The 27,428-nt window shown below is 32.0% G+C and overlaps 1 protein-coding gene across 1 annotated transcript in view; it reads right to left on the reverse strand.

Moving 5' to 3' along the window:
- Nucleotides 1-26,446, reverse strand: part of LOC139842953 (uncharacterized) — a 121,239-nt gene extending 94,793 nt beyond the window's left edge. The window contains exons 1-2 of the mRNA XM_071833048.1: nucleotides 25,679-26,446; nucleotides 25,083-25,588 (exon numbers count right to left, since the gene is read on the reverse strand). Of these exons, the coding sequence (XP_071689149.1) occupies nucleotides 25,083-25,588; nucleotides 25,679-26,446 (1,274 nt within the window). The remainder of the gene's footprint in view (nucleotides 1-25,082; nucleotides 25,589-25,678) is intronic.
- Between the last annotated feature and the right edge of the window lie 982 nt (nucleotides 26,447-27,428).

Below are 27,428 nucleotides of genomic sequence, written 5' to 3' on the forward strand. Positions count from 1 at the left end.
GAACGAATTAAAAGATATGATCAACTGAATTATGACTGACGTTAATTGAAATTGCTTTTGAATCTACAATTAAGATTTAAACAACTTGTTTACGAGATTGATAAAATGGATTTTTGAATATTACCAACCGAGTAAATGAATCCTTATACAAGGTACATCTCATTTTATTGAACTATTGTAAAAATTGACTTTTTGAAACGACTTTGGATAACTTTTGTATGTCGATCTCGAGCATTAGGATTGTGATACACTATGACCTGAGACATTTATTGACCAACATATGTTCTCTAGGTTGAGATCTACGATTATTTGATATTTCGAGTTTCGGTCACATTACGATGAACAACTTTATGTGCTGCTAAGGTGAGTTTCATTGCTCCCTTTTTAATTGCTTTTGCAATATATATTTTTGGGCTGAGAATACATGCAATTTATTTTAAACGCAATGGATACAAGTACATACTTAATTCTACACCGAGTTTGAACCGAAAATCCCTTAGCTTTGGTAACTAGTAACTGCCGGTTATAAGAACTGGTGGGGGCGAGTAGTAGTATATGGATCCATAGGGCTTGATATCCCCGTCCGAGCTAGAGCACTAGCCTTTTAACGGACGTATGCTATTTGAGAAGCGTACACGTTGGTTTGCGTGTATTATTAAGATGATTATACAAAGGGTACAAATTATATATACGTTAATTTTAGTTACCAGGGTGCTCAATTTCGTAGAATATTTTGATAAACGTTTCTGGATGAAACAACTGAAATCTTGTGATCCATCTTTATATACAGATTATGCGAAACATACAAACTATGAACTCACCAACCTTTGTGTTGACACTTGTTAGCATGTTTATTCTCAGGTTCCCTAAAAGTCTTCCGCTGTTTGCCATTATGATATACAAGCTATGTGCATGGAGTCTTACATGGCATATTTTTCAAGAAAACGTTGCATTCACCAAATCATCACCATGTACCTTATTTTGACTGCATTGTCAACGAAAGTACTATTGTAAACTATTATATACGATGATTGTCTATATGTAGAAATCATCAGATGTCGAATAACTTTGATTTAAATATACATTTATGGTGTGCCTTTTCAAAAGAATGCAATGTTTACTAAACGTATCATATAGAGGTCAAATACCTCGCAATGAAATCAATGAATGACGTGTTCGTCCATATGGATTTGGAGCAATCGTCACAGTTGGTATCAGAGCATTGGTCTTAGTGAATCAGGTCTTGCATTAATGTGTCTAACTGATAGATGTTAGGATGCATTCGTAAGTCTGGACTTCGACTGTGTCTGCATGTCATAAGTTTTACTTATTATTTCTTGTTGGAAATTACCTGCTTATCATTTCTAGTCAAGACACGTTTTACTGCATTGATTGCATAGATAGTGTATAGACAAAATTCATATCTTAGCATATCTGTTACTATAAACTTTTCCTGACAGCTTTCGAAAGTTCCTCCGTAATTTGCGGATTCCTTGTTCTATATAAGTATTCTATGTAATTAGAATATCATCCGATATCCAAAAATTATTTCATATCAAAAATCCTTTATCCAAACCGTGTAAGATGAATTCCGCATCTAGTTCGAATTCCTCAAATGCCGACAGCTATTCCGATATGGATTTCCACTCAAGCTCCGGAAACAGCGTAACCGGAATGGATCAACCAATTAGCCATCATCTATTCTGGATGAATTGGGGATGAGTTCGTAGCCTACTTAATCATTGGAGAGAAGAAGAAGGTGATCCTTTCCATCCACCAAATTTCCCTTTTGGCGAAGAACCTGAAGCACTTACCGGTGAACCTGTTCGTAATACCATTTTCTCTCTCATTTCTAGAGTTTCTCATCATGACTATATACTATCTCAAATTTCGGATCTTATTTACCCGATCGTCCGAACCACCGATCATCCCGGTATAATAGAAGAAGTCAACGAGCTTCGTGCTCGGGTAGTGGCTTTGGAGAATATGGTGCGAAGGTTACAAAAATCAGCAGCGGCACCAGCAGCATAACCAGTACCATCATCATCAACACCAACAGGATCATTACCACTACCAACAACCACATCAGCATCACACGCCTCAATATCACAATTTGTACCTCGGATATCAACATCATACACACCATAGATACCAAGGATTATCAACAACAACAAATGATGAAGTATTAATTCATAACTTCATCGGAGAAACATTCTACGGCGATTATGTAATTTCTAAAGTCTAGAGATTATTTATCCCAGTTCTAACCATAAATCAGATAAATTATAAACCCTGATCAGAATGGTGTATGATGTACAAGCTAGACTTGTTCTACCAACAGCATCATCAGTACCCTTAGCTTCACCAACACAATCAGTGCTGTAAACATCGTTAGAATCGTCAGCATCTCTAACATCACAAACTCCGTCAGTTCAAGAAAGAACCGTGGATATTATTACAAGTCAACAACGCGTATATTTGTATCAACGAGTTTTGAAATATTAACTCATTCCCTCTGAAGAATTTATATGTATATCTTATATATATAAATTTTTAAACCATAATAAATCTTTCTGTACTAAGCTATTATGTATGGAATTTAACTACTCTGTTAATTCATATTACTAATATGCTATGATGTACATTCTTCGTTAGCAACTTAATCATCGTTAACTACAATCTCTATTTCAATTCAATGAATTTCATTTCATAATAAATCAAGTATATTATTCAATTACATAATTGATTTTACATTTTCGTTTTCGATATACTCGAAACTTTCCAGAAAATATCATTTGTACCTTGCAAAGTTCGCAAGAATTCCACGAGCAACAACATCCTTTACCAAGGAATATCAATAAGAATAAATAATGAAGTATTGATTTCATTAGGGAAATACTCCGCGAAGATTATGTAATCTCTAATGTCTTAGAGATTATTCATTTCTAATTCAAGCCAAAAATCAAATGAGCTTAATATGATATTAACTCATTAAATCCGAATTACATCCGAAGAAAATATACATACAGATATTTTCATAAAGACTGTAATGAAAATTCTTTTGTACAAAATATTAATTGTGAAATCTTTAACGGGTAGGTAATACTCGTAAAATATATAAGTTCACAATTAATATGTTACATTGTACATTCTTCAATTTTGATTCAAAAATCATTAACTATACTCACTATCTTTACAACGATATACAATCATTTTCATACAAGTTCAATTACATATTCTGATATTGACGAATCAGAATCCAAGTCATAACTCTGAACCAGTAACATCATTCTTAGATCTCTACATCTTTCAAAGCTATACTTTGACTTCAAAACTGTGCAAGATCCTTTAGCGTTGTTAATATCGAAAATAATCTTGCAATTCCTTTTCAAAGTATCCAGTCTAGTCAACTTTGACTTTTCAGATTAGCCTTATTGTAACCTTGACATATACGTTCTTGTTACTGGGGAACCTTTTATGTTCCACCACATTAGCAGTAAATTTACCAACAACTCCATTGATCTTTGACCTTTCAAAAAATCCTTATACTCATTGAAACCCTATCATGTACTCATCCATATCTTGTAACAATAATTGTCATACCAACCACCGGGAATTAGCAATCAGTATTTCGAATTTCGCAGCAATTCTACGCCAACAGTTATATATACACATATAATGTCTATCTCCCAGACTTACATACTTTGAATGTGAAGTTTCTGAAAAACATCCCAAACTGTGAACTAGCCCTCCGAATTTTGGAAAAATGCTGATGAAGCAGCAAAAACTGTAAACGACTTTAACAATCAAAAGTTTGATGATAAAGAATGGTATGGTGGTAAAGCTGAGAAAAAGAGAAGGTTTGGAACTGGAAAACGGATTGAGCAAAGTATGAAGGAGGCTGTGGATAAATCACAAAGACTGAACCTACCTTCAAAGAATCCAAATAATTCAGTATCTGCTGAAATCTTTAGCAAATACCTTGCTCCTTACTCCTAAACCTCTACGGACAATATTCTTCATCATCATCATTATCTTAAATATTCTAAGATATCATCATATTTTTCATTATAAATATCCTCAATGTTTCTGAGGATAATTTCGTAACTATCTGAAATTATTCATTCCTTCACGCTATCTGTATTACGTCATAAAAGAAACTGTTTTAGTTTCTAAATTCAGAAAAATTTGAACTCAAATTATGAATGTTTTAAAGTAATGTTGGGAACTGAAGCATGAATTAGTATAATATAATGACACTTGATCAACGTGATTATATTACAGTAAGTCATGCTGAGTTTCTAATGGAACTTGATAAATGTTTGCAGATCACACCCTCATCATGACCCATGTTACATAACTCTTTTATTCTATTTAACCTCTAAACATATCAAGAAAATATTTTTCTTAATGATTCGGTGTTTTTCGGATATTCTGGTAATTTGACAAATCAAGATCGTGCCATTACGATTACCTTCTCAGAACATTAACTATGTTCATCCAAAACTCCATACCTACGAATTCTGGACCATTACAAGAGATGTCTAATCGCAAGAAGAAGAAACGAAGGGACAAAGCTCCAAAATAGAAATTGGAGTATAAATCGCAGCAAATAGGAGGGAGCATTAATTGTGGATGTCAATGATTATAAAAAGACAGAAGTAGGGACTCTGAAAAATAAGGAAAGATATAAAGTCTGATGACAACACATAAATTACAAACCGTGTATATCAATGCGTATAGCAATATAAAGACACGGGAGAATGAAAAACACTATAACCCTAAGGTAATGGTAGAAGAAAATAACTTCCTCTGGTGGTAGATGAAAAAGAAGAATGACAGATATGAAAGTTAGGAGTATATTAAGAATCAGAACTGGATGAAGCATTTCACAATCTTTTGAAAGTATGAAATGAGGAAGAAGATGTAGGAGTAGTGAAAATAATGAAACGGAAGAGGTCAATTTATAGCAAAATATCGGACGCAGCAATAGAGGCAGATTACGCATTTAATCAAAGAAAATCCTAATTTCCGCAAATTCCGAAAAATCAAATCTTATTTAAATTATGAAGATTTTCTATTCCTTAAAATCCAGAAATCAATCGTTACTACATCAAGAGATAAGACGCATCTCTATTCTCTATTTCACTTGATTACGATAAATTCTCTCATACGCTTCGAGTAATTGGATTATTTTATCCATATTATTCAAACATAGATAAAACTCTATTACCAACTCATATTCATCATTAAAACATTTTTATTGTTAGCCATGACGACCTCACTCAAATTTCGGGACGAAATTTCTTTAACGGGTAGGTACTGTGATGACCCTGAAATTTCTGACCAAATTTAAACTTAATCTTGTATGATTAACGTTTCCGACACGATAAACAAAGTCTATGAAGTTAAATCTCAAACTTTTAAAATATTCAATTACCCTTCGTTTATTCACGATGATGCACGAACAATTATATGTAAATAGATACATATATTATAACTTGAAAACGTAACAAAGTGTTATGAAAACGATAATGTGCATTAACCGTATTGGTTTGATTATCTGATTGATATATTTAACTACGAAGTAAAAGATAATGCCAAACGATTGAATGAAAAGATATTTATTAAGTCTCTTAATGATTATGATATTGTTACGGGTCTCTGTTGTGAGGACCACACTGATTTGAGAAATTATTCCTTTTTAACGGTATTCGGAATAAATGATAAAGTGTTTGTTTAAATAACGTAATTTGGACACATACAATAATTAGAATATTAATTGTTAAGAATTAATTATATGAATAACTTGCGATATGTATTTTAAAACGTGTTTATAAATATTGAGAATAGATATTAACTTGGTTATGAAACGTTTGATAAATATTATTATATTAATAAATAACGAGACAATGATTTATAGAAGTAAATGACCAAAACACTCAAATGTATAAATTATATTTCGAGTGATATAGTTTAGGGATAATTTAAGGCTATATTTTGACAAAGGTACGTATCCCAAAACGTAAAATGCAAGTTTTCTCAGCGTACGAAAGGACGTTCGAAAAACCGGAACCGGGACGTAAGTCGAGTGACGACATACGACTTATCGGAACAAAAATTACAAGTCAACTATGCACATGAATTTAATATAATATATAATTAATTATTTAAATTATATATATTATATATATTATTATTAATTATGTCGACAAACAAAACAACAAAAATTTGTGAGCTGGATTTTGGGGCCATACGAGCGCATGAGAAATAGGCATAAAACCCATGCGATCGCATGGCAGTCAGGATTCAGAAAGATACTATAAATTGGCCAGTTTGCTCGACACTCTCACACACTTCCACATTTCTTTTTCTTTTCTCTGTAACTTATAATTTATATTATTATTATTATTATTATTATTATTATTATTATTATTATTAAGATTAATATTATTATTAATCCTAATATTATTATTAGTAGTATATATACATAAAATACTACGACGAGGTCATGAGCGTGTCATTTTAAAAATGAGTTTTACGAGCGGGATAGAGCTAAGGAAATTATGGGTTATTGCCAAGGAGGTTATAGGTAATGTTCGGGGGTATATTTATGAATCAAACCTAGTGTTTATCATCTCTGTTACGTCTACGTACTTTTCTGAAATATTGAATCTCAATACTGATACGTAAGCATTTATATTTTATCTTTTATAAATTAATAGTGTATCCATGTCTAGTGCTCGAGTTTATATATTTATACATGCTAGTATGCTAAATTTCGTCGTTAAACAGTTTATAATGAATCATGAATTAAATACATATATTACTGGTAAAAGGTATATGATATGCATGTTTTTGGAAAGCTAACGAAAAATCAATCACTTTTTATTTAGATATCGAATAGTTTCGATGAACGAATTAAAAGATATGATCAACTGAATTATGACTGACGTTAATTGAAATTGCTTTTGAATCTATAATTAAGATTTAAACAACTTGTTTACGAGATTGATAAAATGGATTTTTGAATATTACCAACCGAGTAAATGAATCCTTATACAAGGTACATCTCGTTTTATTGAACTATTGTCAAAATTGACTTTTTGAAAAGACTTTGGATAACTTTTATATGTCGATCTCGAGCATTAGGATTGTGATACACTATGACCTGACCTAGCTTGATAGACATTTATTGACCAACATATGTTCTCTTGGTTGAGATCTACGATTATTTGATATTCCGAGTTTCGGTCACATTACGATGAACAACTTTATGTGCTGCTAAGGTGAGTTTCATTGCTCCCTTTTTAATTGCTTTTGCAATATATATTTTTGGGCTTAGAATACATGCAATTTATTTTAAACGCAATGGATACAAGTACATACTTAATTCTACACCGAGTTTGAACCGAAAATTCCTTAGCTTTGGTAACTAGTAAATGCCGGTTATAAGAACTGGTGGGCGCAAGTAGTAGTATATGGATCCATAGGGCTTGATATCCCTGTCCGAGCTAGAGCACTAGCCTTTTAACGGACGTATGCTATTTGAGAAGCCTACACGTTGGTTTGCGTGTATTATTAAGATGATTATACAAAGGGTACAAATTATATATACGTTAAGTTTAGTTACCAGGGTGCTCAATTTCGTAGAATATTTTGATAAACGTTTCTGGATGAAACAGCTGAAATCTTGTGATCCATCTTTATATACAGATTATGCGAAACATACAAACTATGAACTCACCAACCTTTGTGTTGACACTTGTTAGCATGTTTATTCTCAGGTTCCCTAAAAGTCTTCCGCTGTTTGCCATTATGATATACAAGCTATGTGCATGGAGTCTTACATGGCATATTTTTCAAGAAAACGTTGCATTCACCAAATCATCACCATGTACCTTATTTTGACTGCATTGTCAACGAAAGTACTATTGTAAACTATTATATACGGTGATTGTCTATATGTAGAAATCATCAGATGTCGAATACCTTTGATTTAAATATACATTTATGGTGTGCCTTTTCAAAAGAATGCAATGTTTACAAAACGTATCATATAGAGGTCAAATACCTCGCAATGAAATCAATGAATGACGTGTTCGTCCATATGGATTTGGAGCGATCGTCACAATTCAGCTTTTTCAACATTCAGAGTATTGATTTGTAGACTGAGTGCTTTTCAGAATTTCAAAATAAAAGATCATAATTCTAAGAGATAACTGTTATACATATAACTGTTGATGTAGATATGCTGTGAGTTTTCAAAGTACTGATTGTTGATTCCCGGTAATTGGTATGGCAGTTCTCATTACCGGATGCGGATGAGTATATGATAAGACTTCAATGGATAAATATAGTGATTTGTCGGGGAGATGTAATCCAATGAGTAATAAAGTTGCTGGTAAGTTTACTACTAATGTGATGGAATATAAACGGTTCTCCGATAACGATGATGAAAAATAAACTTATATATCAAGGTTATGATAAGACTAATCCGAATGGAAGTCAGAGTTGATTTGCTGAATCTGTGACAAAATTGGCTAATTTGAAAAAAAATAGTTGCAATGTTATTTTCGGTAATAACAATGCCAAAGGAGCTAGCATAGATATGTGTTAAACGTTTACTCAGGTTCTGAGTGTTTTCAGGTTCATTACTATACGCATCAATCTTTTCTTTCTGTAGATGATGTGTGGTTGGTTCATCCTCTCGATTGAGGTATTTTCAAGAATTATGAAATGTTTGAACGCAGATTGGAATCGTCAAGATACAAATGAGGTTTAAGATGAAATCAAGTGGCAAACTTGAAGAATTGTTTAGTTTTATATATTATAATCAATATTTTAATTCATTTTAATTGTCCAATGTTATTAGTCTACAGTCGATAGTCCACAGTTGATAGTACAATAATTCATTTTCATATATAATTTAATATATAATATTCAAATTAATTAATACGTATCGTGACCCGTGTACATGTCTCAGACTCGATCACAACTCAAAGTATATATATTATTATAGAATCAACCTCAACCCTGTATAGAGAACTCGATCATTACTGCATATAGAGTGTCTATGGTGATTCCAAATAATATATATAGATACGTCAATATGATATGTCAAAACCTTGTATACGTGTCCCGATATTTAAAGTGCGTAAAATAAATAACAGAAATTAAATGATAATAAATTAAATGAGTAAAGTAAATAACACAAATTAAATGACGATAAATAAAATTACGAGAATATAAATTGCGATATATAAATTGCGATAATTAAAATGTAATACAGAATTAACAGTTAGCTAGGAACAGTTAGCTAGGATTTTGTTAGCGTGGATTCTTAACAAAATTTCATATTGTTAATTAGTCTGTTTCTAATCAATTTTTATTGTGTCCAATATTTCTTCATTATGCCACTTTTTGGATTCTGATAGATCAAAATCCAAATATGAAATTGAATTTGAATAAAAATAGTTATTCTTTGGTGAACGGATACGTAAATCGGTGGTTGTAAATAAGATAGTAAATGATCGTTGAATCAAATCCGAAGAATGTACAGTGTAACTTATTAATGTGAAATCTAAATACTCCTCGGGTATTACCTACCCGTTAAAATATTTTCACCATTAACAGTTTGTACAAAAGAATTTTTAATTACAATCTTTATGGAAACATATATACGTATATATTTTCTTCAGATGTAATCATGAATTTAATGAGTTAATGTGATATTAATCTCATTTGATTTACCATTAGAACAAGAATATATAATCTCTAAAACATTAGAGATTACAGAATCACCATGTCGAACGAAAATAAAATAGATAGAACGATACGTAGAACGATGATTATACTCGAGGTACAGAATGAGATGTCGAAGCTGGTGATGCGGATGTTGTTGTTGGTGGTACTAGTGCTGTTGGTGCTAAGGTTGGTGATGTAACTGGTGTTGATGATACTGCTGGTGCTTGCAAACTGTGTACCGTGCTCTCTAAAGTTAACACTCGAGCTCGGAGTTCTTTAACTTCTTCTACTAACCCGGGTTGGTTATCAGTGTGAGGTAGAGATTGGATATCTTCTCTAGTTCCGTTAATGGTAGTCTCAAGACCAAAAATTCTGGCAAAAAGGGTATAAACGGTGTTGCGAACAGGTTCGCCGGTGAGCGGGTCGAGTACTCCAAGGTTAGGTGGTAGATTCGATTCATGATATGGAGTACCTTCTTCCCTTCTCCATAGGGTGAGTATGTCGCGAACCCACCCCCATTTTCTGCAGTAATCATGATAGTTGATTGATTGATGTGCTCCTGTCACACTGTCTTTGGAGTCAGAGGAACTTGGTCGATTCGTAGAGGCCATCTTACGCGATCTCAGGAAAGATTTTTGATATGAAGAGTTTAGTGACAGTAATTGATAGTTGAATGGTATTCTCATTGCATAATTTACATAGATATATATAGTACCAGGATCCCTTAAATTAAGGAGAAATTTACGAGAGATATCAGGCAAGGTCTACAGTAACAGATACACCAAGATATGAATTGTCAGATACTCTAAGATATGAATTTTGTCTATACACTATTCATGCAGTCAATGCAGTAAAACGTGTCTAGACTAAGAATAATGAGTAGGTAATTTCCTAAGGATGATAAGCAGGTGATTTCTGACAAAAATGATAAGCAAAACTTTTTGACATGCAGACGCGATCGAAGTCCAGACTTACTAATGCATCCTAACGACTTATCAGTTAGACACACTAATGCAGACCTGGTTCACTAAGACCTCCGCTCTGATACCAACTGAAAGGACCCGTCCTAATCCATTCCGAAAAAGTCCACATCGATTACAAACGATTCACAATAGTTAGTTACATCGCGAGGTACTTGACCTCTATATGATACATTTTACAAACATTGCATTCGTTTTAAAAGACAAACTTTCATTTCATTGAAAATTGATGACATGCATACCATTTCATAATACATCCAATTATAATTAACTTAACAATGATCTTGATGAACTCGATAACGCGAATGCAACGTCTTTTGAATTATGTCATGAATGACTCCAAGTAGTATCTCTAAAATGAGCAAATGCACAGCTGAAGATTTCTTTCATACCTGAGAATAAACATGCTTTAAAGTGTCAACCAAAAGGTTGGTGAGTTCATTAATTTAACATAAATAATCATTTCCATCATTTTAATAGACCACAAGATTTTCATTTCTCATAAACATACGTCCCATACATAGAGACAAAAATATCATTCATATGGACTGAACACCTGGTAACCGACATTTACAATATACATATAAGAATATCCCCATCATTCCGGGATCCTCCTTCAGACATGATATAAATTTCGAAGTTCTAAAGCATCCGGTACTTTGGATGGGGCTTGTTGGGCCCGATAGATCTATCTTTAGAGTTCGCGTCAATTAGGGTGTCTGTTCCCTAATTCTTAGATTACCAGACTTAATAAAAAGGGGCATATTCGACTTCGATAATTTAACCATAGAATGTAGTTTCGATTACTTGTGTCTATATCGTAAAACATTTATAAAAGCAGCGCATGTATTCTCAGTCCCAAAAATATATATAAAAAGGGAATAATGAAACTCACCTAATGTATTTTGTAGTAAAAATACATATAACCACATTGTACAAAAGTAAGGTTGGTCTCGGATTCACGAACCTATATCATTCATATATATATTAAAACATATACTCATAATCAAATAATTATAACTTTATGTAATTTATTTGTATATATTTTTGATAATGATTATTATCTATTTAGTTATATATGTCTATATATATATATATATATATATATATATATATATATATATATATATATATATATATATATATATATATATATATATATATATATATATATATATATATTTATATATATATATATATATATATTAAAAATACTTAATTTATTATATATGGATATTCATATAAGGATTGGTAATCTTATTAGTTTATACTTACATGTAGTATACTTATAAATATATTTTACATAGATAATAATGTTTGCTATATATAAATAGTTGTATCTAATTATATTGATATGAAGATTACTAATAATGTCATTAATAATATTAATGACTTTACTTAATCTAAATGATAATAATGTTAGGCATAGTATTTACGTTAACATAATGATAATAATAATAATAATACATCTATTAGTAGTTAATAAATATAATAATAATAGTAGTAATAACATTATTTTTAGTTATAACTCTAATTGTAATAATAATAGTGATAAATGATAACTATTACTTATTAGTAATAATAATAAAAATAATAATATTTGTAACACTAACAATAATAACAATAACAATGACAATAATAATAATAATAATAATAATAATAATAATAATAATAATAATAATAATAATAATAATAATAATAATAATAATAATAATAATAATAATAATAATAATAATAATAATAATAATAATAATAATAAAATTTATAATAGCAATGATAATAATACTAATAATTTTAATAATAATAATAATAATAATAATAATAATAATAAAATTTATAATAGCAATGATAATAATACTAATAATTTTAATAAACAGAAATTGATTACTACCTTAAAGTCATTAAAGGCTCAAAAAAATATAGCAAACCGTCCAAGTCGGGACTCGAACCCGCGACCCTTCATAAACCTGTTACACGTTAGACCAGCTGGGCTGCCCAGCTTTTTTCTGATTTATAAGAAACCCAAAACTATATAACTCGTACTCTTCTGTGATCATATTCATCTTCTTCAAATCCCAAATCGACAGACCAAAATCAATTCACACAATGTTTACAAGTTATGCCATAGATTTGAAACATAAATGTATTGGTTATTTTTAAATTAACAGAAGCGAAGAAAGTAAAAAAAAAAAAAAATAAGAACAGCAGTAGCTGTTCGTTAAAAAAAATATTAAAAACTCAAAATCCATTTTGGAAATAGAGGCTGTTACAAGTTATGATTATAACATGAAAAAGGTTCCAAATAACTAATAGAAACTATCTGGGTTATCAATTAAACTTAAATCAAAACAGAAAACTCGAATTTCACTGATGAACAATCTTTGACTTTTTATTTCAAAACCCTTGACTTCGAAATTACAACTCGATAAACGGAATTGGAAGCTAAAACTTTCCAGATAGTTTTAATAAAGGATTTCTAACTGAATTGTATTAATAGATTTTTGAAATTGTTGATAATTCGATGGAATTAAAAAATAAAACGAACAGAGCAGTAAACTGCTTTTTCTTCCTCAGTTTTCATTTAATTCGATATTATAGGGATGAAAGAGTTGATAATTAAAAGTGAGTATGCCAAGTTCATTGAATGTCAAAGTATATCAGTGTCATCCTTTGTTTGATAGCAGATTAATTATCGACAGATTTTGCAATCGTACCAAATTATATTTAAAAAAATAACCCCTTTAAACACAATCGTACTAATTTGATTTTTGATATGTAATCAATCTTGGACAGAAGTAGGATTTAGATAAAGCATGATAATGAAATGAAACTGAATTCCTTAATATAAGGGTTATACATCTGTATTTTATTCTATATATATAATTAATATTAATAATTATATTAATAATACTAATACTAATAATAATAATTATATGAATAATAATAATAATAATCTTACTAACAAATGATAATAACAATATTATAAGTGATATTACTAATGATAATATAATAATAAATTGTGTTATTTTTATATAAATATTTATAATATTAATAATGGTTTTACTGATAAAAACGATAATATTAATAATAATAAAGATAATCATAATGATAGTTAAATTCATAATTTACCTACTAATTATGGTAACAATAATATTAGTGATATAACAATTTAAATGTATAAATTTTCATATCTATATAAATTATATGTTAAGACTAATAATATAACTAATACAGATATTAATATTAATATTGAGAGTAATAACAAAGTATAACAACTACATTTTTCACTTGTACTTACATACATTAACATTATATATATTATCAATTACGTAATATTTAATAATCATTTATTATATTATATAACAACTTTTATTGATTCTTTATTATTTATAAACTTTATATATAGTACAATATACATATAATGATAATTACTTATAGAAATCATATATTTAAATATAGGTTTAATCTAAGTATAACTTAATTATTTTATGTCCTACTTTACATTTTTAATTTTTAATGTTTAATTTATATTTTAAACTTTCAAATTATTATATATATATACTTTAATTTATATATATATATAGATATATATATATATATATATATATATATATATATATATATATATATATATATATGTATATACATAATTAGTTACAAACAACGGTTCGTGAATCGTCGGGAATGGTCGAATGGGCAAATGCATTCATGTAAATTGTTCTAAAGTTTTCGAGACTCAACATTACAGACTTTGCTTATCGTGTCGAAACCATATAAGATTCAAGTTTAAATTTGGTCGGAAATATAAGATTCAAGTTTAAATTTGGTCGGAAATTCCCGGGTCATCACAAGGATATCATCTATGAAGACGATAACAAACTTATCCAAGTACGGCTTGCAGACACGATTCATGAGATCCATGAACACGGCAGGTGCATTTGTCAAACCGAATGGCATCACGAGAAACTCATAATGACCATAACGGGTCCTGAATGCGATTTTCATTACGTCACTTTCCTTTACTCTCAACTGGTGATAACCGGATCGCAAATCGATCTTTGAGTAAACGAGCGATCCTTGTAGTTGATCAAAAAGATCGTCAATTCGGGGAAGAGGATACCGATTCTTGATTGTCAATTTGTTGAGTTCACGGTAGTCGATACACATACGGAAGGATCCATCCTTCTTCTTCACAAAAAACACAGGTGCGCCCCCAAGGCGAGAAACTTGGTTGGATAAATCCACGGTCTAACAGTTCTTGTAGTTGACTCTATAATTCTTGCATCTCGGAAGGTGCAAGTCTATAAGGTGCGCGAGCTACAGGTGCAGCTCCTGGTACCAAATCAATTTGAAACTCTACTGCTCTCGGCGGCGGTAATCCAGGCAATTCTTCAGGGAAGACATCGAAAAATTCGTTCACAATTCGAACGTCGTCACGCTCTTCACCTCAGTTTCTACTGTTTTCACATGCGCTAGGACAGCACGACGTCCCTTCTCCATAATCTTTTGCGCTTTCACGCAACTAATGAGGTTCAACTTCGAGGTACATCTCTCTCCGTAAATAACCAGTGGCTCACCGTCTCCTTGTGGTATACGAAGAGCTTTATCTCCACAGATAATGTCAGCCTTTATCTTGCTCAACCAATCCATACCGACTGTCACGTCAAAACTTTACAGTTTGATGGGTATCAAATCGATTTTGAAATCTGCACCAGCTATGTTGATAATAGCTCCTCGACTGATATGGCCAACTTTCTCAAGTTTTCCATTTGCGACCTCGACAAGCATACTCTCTTTTAATGGGACTAATGACCAATTTATCTTATCGCAAAAATGTCTACATACATAACTCCTATCCGCACCAGTATCAAACAAGACAGAAGCTAAAAGATTATTGATTTTGAATATACCTGTCACCAAGTTGGGGTTTTCGCGTGCGTCTCTTGCATTAACATTGAAAGCTCTAGCGCGCGGTGGTCCGCCATCTTTTCGCTTATTTGTACACGCATTTCTGAAATGGCACGTCTGCGCGCATTCGTAACACTTCTTCGGCCCGTTGGTGTTCGGCTTCCCATTCAAAGTGGTGACCTTGCAGTCTTTTCCAACATGCCCAGACCGTTGACACTTCTCGCAGACAACATTGCAATACCCAGTGTGGTGTTTGTAACACCTCTTGCATTGAGGTAGGGTTACCTTGTAGTTTGGGTTCATGTTGGTGTTCGGATTGGGGTTTCCACCGTTGTTGTTTCCCCTAAAACCCTCATGTCGTTTCGCAGGGTTTTGATCATAGTTCCTTCCCCTGTTGTTGTTGTTGTTGTTGTTGTTGTTGTTGTTGTTATCCCATTTGCGCTTCTCACTAGTACCCGCTTCAGACTTAGTTTTCTCCGGTTCATCAATGGTTATTTGATTCATTAAAGTATGCGCCATGCACATCGCTTCAGGAACATTTGGTGATTTGGACGAGGTGACGTTTCCCTTAATGCTCTTAGGGAGTCCCCAGAAGTACCTTTCCATTCGTTTGAATTCTGGGGTGACCATTGTCGGACACATCAGGGCTAGTTCCAAAAATCTCCTGTTGTAACCATCAAGGTCGTTCCCAACGGCCTTTAACTGCATGAATTCCATTTCCATCTTTTGTATCTCGGTTCTCGGACAATACTCCTCAATCATGGCACACTTAAATTCTTCCCATGGCGTAGCATACGCCTCATCAATGCCTTGTGCCTGTGCCATTGTGTTCCACCATGTGAGCGCGCTGTCAGACAGCGTGCAAGAAGCAAATTTGGTTTTGTTGTCCTCCGAACAGTTGCTAACTCGGAATACTGATTCAAGTTTCTCAAACCATCTAGTGAGACCAACCGGTCCCTCAGTGCCGCTGAAGTTATGTGGTTTACAGCTCTGGAATTCCTTGTAAGTACACCCATTTCGAATGGGTTGAATAACCGGTGGTGGTGGCGGTGGCGGTGGAGCTTGGGGTTGCATTTCCGCAATGGCTGCGGCTACACGTTCTTGGATCATCTCTTCAATTTGAGCAGCAGTAGGTGTGGATCGACCGTTAGCCATGATGTTCTAAACAAAAATTTTGACTCAAGTCAAAATCCAGTATTCAAATAGTAATAATACAGTATATATAGTAACCAACATGGAATCAAAACATCACATGTTATTTAAATAACGCATCTAGGTACAAATACCACAGAATCATCGTACAGTAATGTAAATAGAACATCGTGCAAGAATTTAATAACGCAAAGTTCCATTAATAATAATAAGTTTCATACATCTGAATAAGTCCGTACAATACATAAGTGAAACATAAAACTACAACTAGATTACATAATGAAATCTAAAATACAAAAACTCTACGGTGAAGGTGGGTGAAGGATGTCCATACATGGGCCATCTGGTCCTCTAGCTCAGCAACTCGAGCTCGGAGGATCTCCACCTCCCTTATCAATTCCTCGACAGTGGGAGATGGTAGGGCAGGCGGTGCTGGCGGTGCTGGCGGTGCGGGCGGTGCCGGTGGTGCAGACATTACATAATGGGGTGCAGATGTTCCGGCTCCATAAATAGTCAGTACGTAACGGGGTGCCTTATGCACTTGTGGGTCGGCAGGGTACGACACAAGCCGCTTACGAGCAATAACCCTACGATGCCGACCAAATGGGTCAGTGAAAGCACGACCTCCATTCACCCCTGGGATGACGGTGCCATCAAAATGGTACCGCTTCTTCGGCGGGGTGGAGGGTGCCTGTATAGGTACATCAGCAGGGTCCTCATCATCACTGGAGTCGTCTGAGTAGGTGTCGTCGGATGATGCATCAGTGGATGACGGGTCGTCCGAATCATGTGGTGGTTGTACGGGTGGCTGAACTGGTCGTCCTTGAGCAGCCATCATCTGTTGGTAACGAGCAGGTCCGATCGGAATGAGACGTCCATCAGGGGCGCGTCGGCACCAATGGCGATACCGGTTACGGAATGGACCTTCCCCGAACTCTGCGGGAATCACAATCTCGCCGGAGCGGGGCTGTGATCCTGAAGGTCCGGGGGCAGATGGAGCTGTAATCTCCGAAGGGTCCTGGGCTCCGCTAGAAGTAACCACTGGGGTAGGCGCCTGGCTGCTAGTCCCGGAAGATGAAGCGCCGGAGTCACTCGTGGGTAGCGGGATCGGTGTGTCGGCAGCATTAGCAGGTGGGGTGGCTGACGAGTTTGAACTACCCAAAATTATAGCAGGTGGAGTATTCGACATCTGAACAAGGAAAAATAAATTTTTTCATGTCAGTAAGTCATAAAGCAAGCACGTATTAGGCCAACAGTTTAAATCATGTATAACAATAAGTAGCATGGCAATAATAACGAATCGTACAGAAGTAGCATGCAATCGAAAGCAAGTAATATCAGGCAGTAGTGAAATCATGTAGTAGCATACAGCATGTAGCAGTAAAAGTAAGCAGCAGCATGCAGTAAGTTCAGCAAAAACACGTAAACTAGCAAGTTGTAGATTAGTCCTATTAGTGAATCCTACTCGGGTCGGTCTCAGACTCACTAATACAACCTAATTCCCTACAACCAATGCTCTGATACCAAATGTGATGCCCCGTACAAAACCATCGTGTACGAATCATCAACAACAGGATCATTACAAGGTTAAGTACTATATGCTATAATAAAAGAAGTTGCATTCACGATAAAAAGATGACGTCATAACCGACGTCAATTGTTTTACACCAACAGTATGCTTCCACAAATAGCAAGCATGAATAAATGTATGTGACCCTTAGGTCGTTACAAAACATAGTTTCAAATGTATTAAAGTTCGAATGCAATATAAACAGTTCATGCAGTGATAACTCTAGAGCAGCGGGTGTCTACAGCAAGACTAGCACGACAACGGAAGCAAATAACCTTAAGCACCTGAGAAAAACATGCTTAAAAACGTCAACACAAAGGTTGGTGAGATATAGTTTAAGTATAACAGTAAGTAAGGTAGGCCACGAGATTTCAGTGCTACAAAGAGCGTTTCAAAACAGTATGATAAAGTATATGTTAACCGTGGGCACTTGGTAACTAACTTAACGTTTCCCTGAAAGTACACTTGGCAAGTGCTTATGTTTACGAAGTATTAAACACTCGTTAAATGCTAGCGCTACTAGCCCGAGTGGGGAGGTCAAACCCTATGGATCCATATCTAAGATTCGCGTTCACGGTTCAAAAACCAATGATTAAACGTTACCGAGCTAAAGGGAATGTTTATGCTGTTGTATAACCCACACATATATAAGTTTAAGTACTCGTGCCTAGTATGTAAAACATAAAATCCGCATGTATTCTCAGTTCCCAAAATAAGTTAAAGTAAAAAGGGAATGCTATAACTCACAATGATAAAGTAGCGGTAAAGTATGACTCGGAAAGTAAGCAAGTAATGAAGGTTGTCCAAACGGGTCCTCAACCTAAGTTAAATAGTACTAAGTCAGTAAATTATCCAAATAGGTTTAAAAATATGTAAATAAGGTCTTAAGGGTCATCATCATTCATCATCAAACAAAAGGTGTAAAGTAGGTTTCGTTTATGAAAGTAGTTTAAAACAAAGGTTGAGTTCGGTCAGTCACCACGGCCTCTATACCTACTGAAATAAGGTGAGACCAGTGGCCGTGGCTCCGTATATGAGTCCTTTAGTTATGGTAAAAATTACAGAAGCAAAATCGTCTTCGTTTGACCGTGGCGACGGTCTAAGTGCGAGTAGGTCAGAATTTTTAGCACAACGTTAAATGGACATAGTGACGATCGGAGGGCCATAAATCCTAAACCGTAACTCGGATTAAGACGAGTCCTATATGAAAAGTTATCTACTCGAACAGAGCTATCTGAAAATCATCTTTACAGTAGCCCAGGTTGTACGGGTCAGACACAGAAATAGTAAAACAGTAGGGTCAGTAGGTTCCGGTGGTTCTTGGTGCTCGATGCTTATCATGGTTCTCATCCTTGATGCATATAGCTTCAAGTGTACAACTCGTTGATTTGTTTGCATCATTTTCACCAAGGTTTGACCATCATAACCCAAGTGTAAGTCTAAGACATGAAGCACAACTCACTTAAGTGTTGCAAGTGTTTTGATGAACCAAAGTTACATCAAAGTCTTAGATCTAACACATACATGAACTTTAAAACTAATAATAAGTTACAACTTGAAAATAAACTTATAAAATCAAGATCTTAAGTTGTAGAACATAGTTCTTAGTTTGATCTTGAAGATCTAAGACTCAAAAGTCTAGATCTAACATAAGTGTACAAAGTTATAATTAAAGAAAACTTACTTACATGTTCTTGAACTTTTAAAGTTAACTTTTAGTTCAAGATTAATGAGATCAATGTTAACTAGTAACACTTGACCAACAAGAACATAAATCATGAAATTAAAGTGCAAGTAAATGAAGTAAATAAGCTAGGTAAACAAGTTAATAAGTTCATGGGTTGCATACTTTAAAGATTCAAACCAAAGTTTGATCTTTAGAAAGAAAACTTTAAGTTTACTTCATGAGCTTCAAGTATGATTTACAACCATGAACTTACAATCTTTTTAAAACAATAATTGTAGAACATAACTAGTAAGTTAGTTCTTGTGTGTTCTTGTTATGAACAAGATAAATGAAGAACAAACTAGTAAGTTTGATTCTTGAAATTAGTAAAGAATAACTACAACAACAAGTAAGTACTTGTACATTAAACAAGAACATGTAACAAAACAACATTGAACAACAAATGATGATGATGTTTAAGGGTTGTTATGGTTCGGTTTTAAGCAAGGAGAAAAGAGAGAAAAGTGTTCAAGTTACTTACAAATCTATGAGAGAAAAGAGAGAAAATAAAAGCAAGTATGTGTGTTATGGAATGAGAGAAAACTAGTGAGTTTGTAATAAGAAAATTTGAACCAAAACACCCTTAAAGGGTCCCCAAGGCCAACGGCCTGCAGCTCAACAAAGGGGGAGGCAAAAAAACCACTAGTTCATGCATGGTAAAGGTATTAAAAGTTGGTTAATGGAGTTGATTTCATGGGGATTGTGTAGTAACAAGATTCCAAGTCTCTTAAACTAACTAGTTCATTTTAAAAAGTGATACTTACAAGTGTTAGTGGTCTAACTAAGTCCATTAATATGGGTAGGGTGGGCTTTATAAGCCCATGTTCAATCATAAAGCCCAAGTATGTATTAATTAACAAATTAATCCAAGTAAAAGTCCATTAACACTAATAAAGGCCCAAGTAATTAACTAATAACTTTAGTTAATTAAAATGATTAATAAAACTTAATCATGAATGCAAATAATATCTAAAAATATTATGCGTGAAAGTTTCGTGTGTCACAGAGACATTTCGGGCATTTAAAAGTCAAGTACGGTTAATCATGGCAACATGTAAATGTAATAACATACATTCGTTTAATCACAAGTATTAATAATAACAATTATTAATAAATAAACGTTAGAAAATCCAGGGTCGTTACAATGGCGATTCATGGTCATCCTAAGGTGATCAGGTTAGGTGGTTTTGTGATATAATCATTTAGATGCTCTTGTTTAAGATGCATGTATATGTGGTTATATAGGTAGAGAGCAAGAGTAAGAATCACACTTATATGATTGTGGTGTCGACAAAAAATATTCCAGCCAAGAAGGAAGAAACAAAAAAAAATATGAAGCAGAAAATGACTGGAAACAAATTATGTACGTATTGTGAAATGATTTTGATATGTAACAAGATCAGAGAGGCAGAAAACAAAACTACATAAAGTTTGATTATGATATGCAACTTGATTTTGGATTGATCTGGTGATTGAATTCGTAATTTGTACTAGTTTAGTGAATGAAGGACAAATTAAACACAGTTAGATAGTTACATGTAACAGATTTGATTCCAATTCTCTGTATATAATCTTTTATATATTTGTTTAGTGTTAATAATAGTTCTATTAATAATAAAATAAAAATACTAAATTATTATTAATAATAATAACATATTAATACAGATAATAATAATTATCATAATATTTAAGGTAATAATAATACTAATAGTTATAATAGTGTTTATAATGTTATTATTAGTAATACTATTAATAATTTGTATTATTTTATAATAATAATTACGATGATAATAATATTGATAAAGATAATAATAATAATAACTTACAAGTATAATTTTATCACTAATTATAATGATATCACAAATTAGATGTATCAATTATATTAAATAATTATATACTAATATTAATAATGAAAGTAAATAATATAACATTCATATTTTAGATTGTAATTAAATATATTAATATTATAATTTAGTAATCATTAATAATTATAGGTTACATATATTAAATATTCAATATTTATACATTTTATGTATTTTACAATATATATATTATTACTTATATATATTATTCATATATATGTAGATTAAAAAATAATATCATATATTTATATATTCATTCTAGTATTAATTTAATTATTCTTATATTTTTTTTTTCATTTTTAAAGTGTACTTTATAAATTCACAATTATATATACATTTTTATTTTTCTATATATATATATATATATATATATATATATATATATATATATATATATATATATATATATATATATATATATATATATATATATATATATATATATATATATATATATATATTTATATATTTATTTACACACAATTGTTCGTGAATCGTCGGAAATTGTCGAAGGTCAAATGATTTCATGATAACCGTTCAAAAATTTTAAGACTTGAGATTATAGCCTTTGCTTATCGTGTCGAAATCATATAAAGATTAAGTTTAAATTTGGTCGGAAATTTCCAGGTCGTCACATTACTCCCAATAGCGCTATTTATAATAATTCCGTTTGCCTCTTCATTATCTAGCAATTAATGATATTACAAAGCAGGGTTTTGTATGTTTCAAATGAACACAATAAAAATACTCATGTTGGTCGCATAATAGTTTGTACTTGTATCTATCATTTATAAAAATAGTACATGTATTCTCAGCCCAAAAATATAGATAAAAAAGGAGCTATGAAAACTCATGATACGATACGATAATTTGTAGTAAATATGCATAGGATGGCACTGAACAAGTGTAGAGTTGCCCACGAAATCACGAACCTATATCAAGTATATATATTAACACATATACTTATAATCGAATAAGTTTATATATATTATTTCATTTGTTATATATATATATATATATATATATATATATATATATATATATATTATATGTATAAGTATTTGTTTGATAAAATGATTTTAATAATAATAATGAATAAATAGTTGTATTATTTTGTAATAATAATAATATTAATATTCATAATGATAATGGTATTATTCATAGTGATACTAGTAATAAAAATAATAATATTATAGTGTTAATGATAGCAAAAATTATAATTTTTGTGAAAATGATAATAATGATAATACTTTTTAATAATACTAATGATAATATTAATAATACTTACTAATAATACTAGTAATAATAATTTTAGTAGTAGTAATAATAGTAATTTTAATTTTAATTTTAATTATGTTAATAATACTTGGTAACTTTTATTAGTAATAATAATAGTCAAAATAATAATAATAATAATAATAATAATAATAATAATAATAATAATAATAATAATAATTATTATTATTATTATTATTATTATAATGCTAATAATAATAACAATAATAATTAAAATAAAAACTTTGATAAAGGAAACTACCTTGACAAGCTTTTCTAAAAACAAATGCCCAAGACGGGGCTCGAACTCGCGACCTCTCGCCCACCCGAACAACAACTTAACCATCGACCCATCTCTATTTTTCTATTATTAATCTATCTTTATTTACATATAAACCCGTATTACTTTTATGTTTCCTTCTTCATCTTCTTCTTATATATCAATCGACCATAAACCAATATAATCACAACAGCGTATTATTAAATTGAATTTAGACTTGAAATTGAATTAAAAATGATCCTGTAGTGAGTAATCTTTGTTAAACAGGAACAATATATATATATATATATATATATATATATATATATATATATATATACCTGCTGTTCGTCGAAAAAAAAAATACTCAAACTTGATTTTGGATTTAAGGATGTTTTAGGCCACGATTTTTAAACGAAATAAGTTCTAAATCCTTCCTAGAATCTTTGTGAACCCTTAATTTCAACAGAAACATCAAGATAAAAACGAATTTCGTGAAGAACAAATTTGTTGACTTTTTACTCCAAAGGTTTGACTCGAAAATTATGATTCAAATCAAAGAATTTGATTCTGAAACTTTACAGGTAGTTTAAGTAAATGATTTCTAACACATCTGCATTTATGGATTTTGAAAATCAATACAAAATCGTTTTTTGGCTCAAGAGTTTAAGAACAGAGGTATCGAGCTTCTGTTTCTCAAAATTTCTGTGTTTTGTTTATGAATTGCAGTAGTAACATATATACATGATAATGATGAATGATTTAAGATGTACATATGTTTGTTTAATGAATGTGGTCGACAATGGAATTACTCAGTTGGGATAAAAAAATTAAAGCTCGATCACTAAGGAAAAAATAATCCCAAAAGCCGATACCTAATTAGGTAAATGTCTGAATCATTTAATTTAATTAATATTAATAATTAATAATAATATTATTAATAATAATATTAATAATAATTATTATTATTATTATATTAATAATAATAATAATAATATTACTTTTAATATAATTAATAAAAATAATAATAATAATAATAATAATACTCAATAATGATAATAATGTTTATGATTTCATTAATGGTAATAATAATGATATTAATAATAATAATAATAATAATAATAATAATAATAATAATAATAATAATAATAATAATAATAATAATAATAATAATAATAATAATAATAATAATAATAATAATAGATTGTAGTATTAATAATAATAATACTTATAATAATAATAATGTTAAATACAAGGTTAATGATAATTATTAATCATAACAATATTATTAATAATAAGTTGTATTAATTTAACAATAATGATATTTATAATAATTTTAATAATTTTAGTCAAAGTGATAATACTAATAATATTATTAATTGTGATAATGATAATTATTAATATTAATAATATTAATAATAATACTGATAATAATAATGATGGTAAATGATATATATATACACACATATATATTTAAATATCTTTTTATAGCCGGTTGTTCGTGAATCGTTGGAAACAGTCGAAGTTAGTTTAAATTTAATCGGAAATTTTCCGGGTTATCACAAGGATGTCCCAGAAATGTTTTATAAAGCGAAATGAATACCCGTCTGGACCAGGAGACTTGGAACTCCCGCAATCCCACACGGCTTTTTCAATTTCATCCCCATCAAAGTCAGCTTCCAACAACGAAGCATCATCTGCTGTTAATGAACGAATTGGGCTGACAGGTTCAAAAAAAACAGCCGATTGGGCCTGTTCAAATTTGGCGCTAAAAAGGTCAAAGAACATATCTTTAATAGTAGTAGGATCGGTGACCCATGTGCCGTTAATCATAAGCCCGTGAATGTGTTGTTGTTTTTGTTTACGTTTTAAGTAGCAATGAAAATATTTAGAATTCTCGTCACCTTCTACGTCCCATTTTACCCTCGACTTTTGGAGAGCATAAAGTGAGGCAAGACGTGTAAGATCTTCCTGTTCCTTAAAAAAATTATGGCGTGATTCGATCTCAGCAGCGGTAGCAGTACCTGTGTCAATGATCAAGTCAAGATCAATAATACTTTGTTTTAGATCACGTAAATGGGTGAATTCAGTGCTTCTCGAATGATGTATCTAGCTTTTAAGTGATTGCTTTAAAGATCTAAGTTTAGCGATAATATCTCTATTAGAACTTGAGTTAATAAAGTTTCATTCCTCACGAACCTTTGAATCAAAATCATGTCTTTCGAACCAAGAATCGAACACTTTGAAGTAAGTAGGGCTAAAATCGATCTTGTCTTGAAAGAGCATGATAGGAGAATGATCTGAAAAACCCCTCGGGAGAACCTTGCCCTTAAGGTCTTCTAAAGAAGACATGATGTTATTAGTAACGAAAAAACGGTCCAATTTGCTAAATTTACTTCCATCTTTAAGCCTCCAAGTATATTTAAGGCCGCCAAGAACAACTTCATGAAGAGAGGATCTTTCGATGAAATCATTAAAAAAATGAGCATCTCGGGCCGAAAACTCAGTACCACATCGTTCACTTTCCTCTCGGACCGAATTCCAATCTCCAAAAAGAATATAATCACCATTATTCGAAGCCATAAAGTTTGTAATCGAATTCCATACACAAACTTTGTCCGAGAGACGTTGTGGAGCATAAACATTTATCATGTACACATCAATATTCTCTCGCACCCATAGAACTTTAACGATGAGATAGTGGTTAAAGCACCACACATTTTCTTTAACAAACGAATGAGGGTTCCACATAGAAATGATACCCCCCGAGAAACCACGAGCCAACGATAAAGCATAATCGAATTGATTGTTACCCCACATGGACTCAAGACGAAACAATTGAAGTCGGGTCATCTTCGATTCTTGAAGAGCAAGAAACTGTACGTTTTCCGTGACACATAAATCTTTGATCCATTTCCGTTTCGAAAAAACTTTGGATCCGCAACTATTGATGGAGATGATCTTCATGAGAAACTGTAGTAATCACGTGCGCAACCCCCTTCAAACTTATTACCATTAAGATTGAGACCGAGTAAATCACCAACGTTAAAACAATTATCAAAGCCGAGCCGAAGGTAATCGGCTTGTAAATTTATGTTCCCGAGATCATCAACAGTTAAAGATGTGTGACAATTCAAGCCGCCAGTATTATTAGTGTTATAAAATCCTTTAAATTTAGTGAACCCGGGAGCGTGTGAATCACTCTCGGAAACACCTTCATTTGCAACAGGATTAGTGTGAATCACTCTCGGAAACACCTTCATTTGCAACAGGATTACGAGGACAAGACTGTTTTGATTACCTTAAACAATAAGGCATATTGAGATATTAATTATTAATTACCATAAATCTTATATGTGTTTGTTATGTACGAGTCATAAACGATAATGTTTCATAAACTAATGGTTACTACTTCCATTTTGTATTTGACATATGCACACTATAGGAAAAACACCTTTTGTGAAGAAGAAAAAAAAACGCGCTACAAAAAGGCTCGTTTCTCGCCACAAAAACTTTATGTGACGAGATTAAGTCCGTGTCTCTAAAGGTTCACCGTGTTATGTCATTTGTGACGATTAATTACGACGCACTCACATGGGGCCCATTCTTTAAAAAAACAAACTAACTTTTCCCGACTTTTTGTGGCGATGTAGTGGGATTCATTGCCGCAAAAAAAAAAGAGCCAAATTTTAAACGAACTTTTCTGGCTTTCTTTTTTGGTGTCGACCTTTTACGACGCACGTCGCCGCGATAGAAAATCCTATCTCTTGGCCAGTTTTTTGGGCTGTTTCTTAGAGTCGACTAATTGCGAAGCGCGTCGCCGCAATAACTGGTCATCAAAACTTAATTTTGTTTCCACTTATTGCGACGACGCTCGCTGCAAAAGGCCTGGTAATTTACAACACCTTTTTGCTGTATTTGCAGCTCCCCGCCCGGAATTCTGGGCGTT

This window comes from Rutidosis leptorrhynchoides, chromosome 4 (genome assembly GCF_046630445.1).
Source record: "Rutidosis leptorrhynchoides isolate AG116_Rl617_1_P2 chromosome 4, CSIRO_AGI_Rlap_v1, whole genome shotgun sequence".
Taxonomy (NCBI): domain Eukaryota; kingdom Viridiplantae; phylum Streptophyta; class Magnoliopsida; order Asterales; family Asteraceae; genus Rutidosis; species Rutidosis leptorrhynchoides.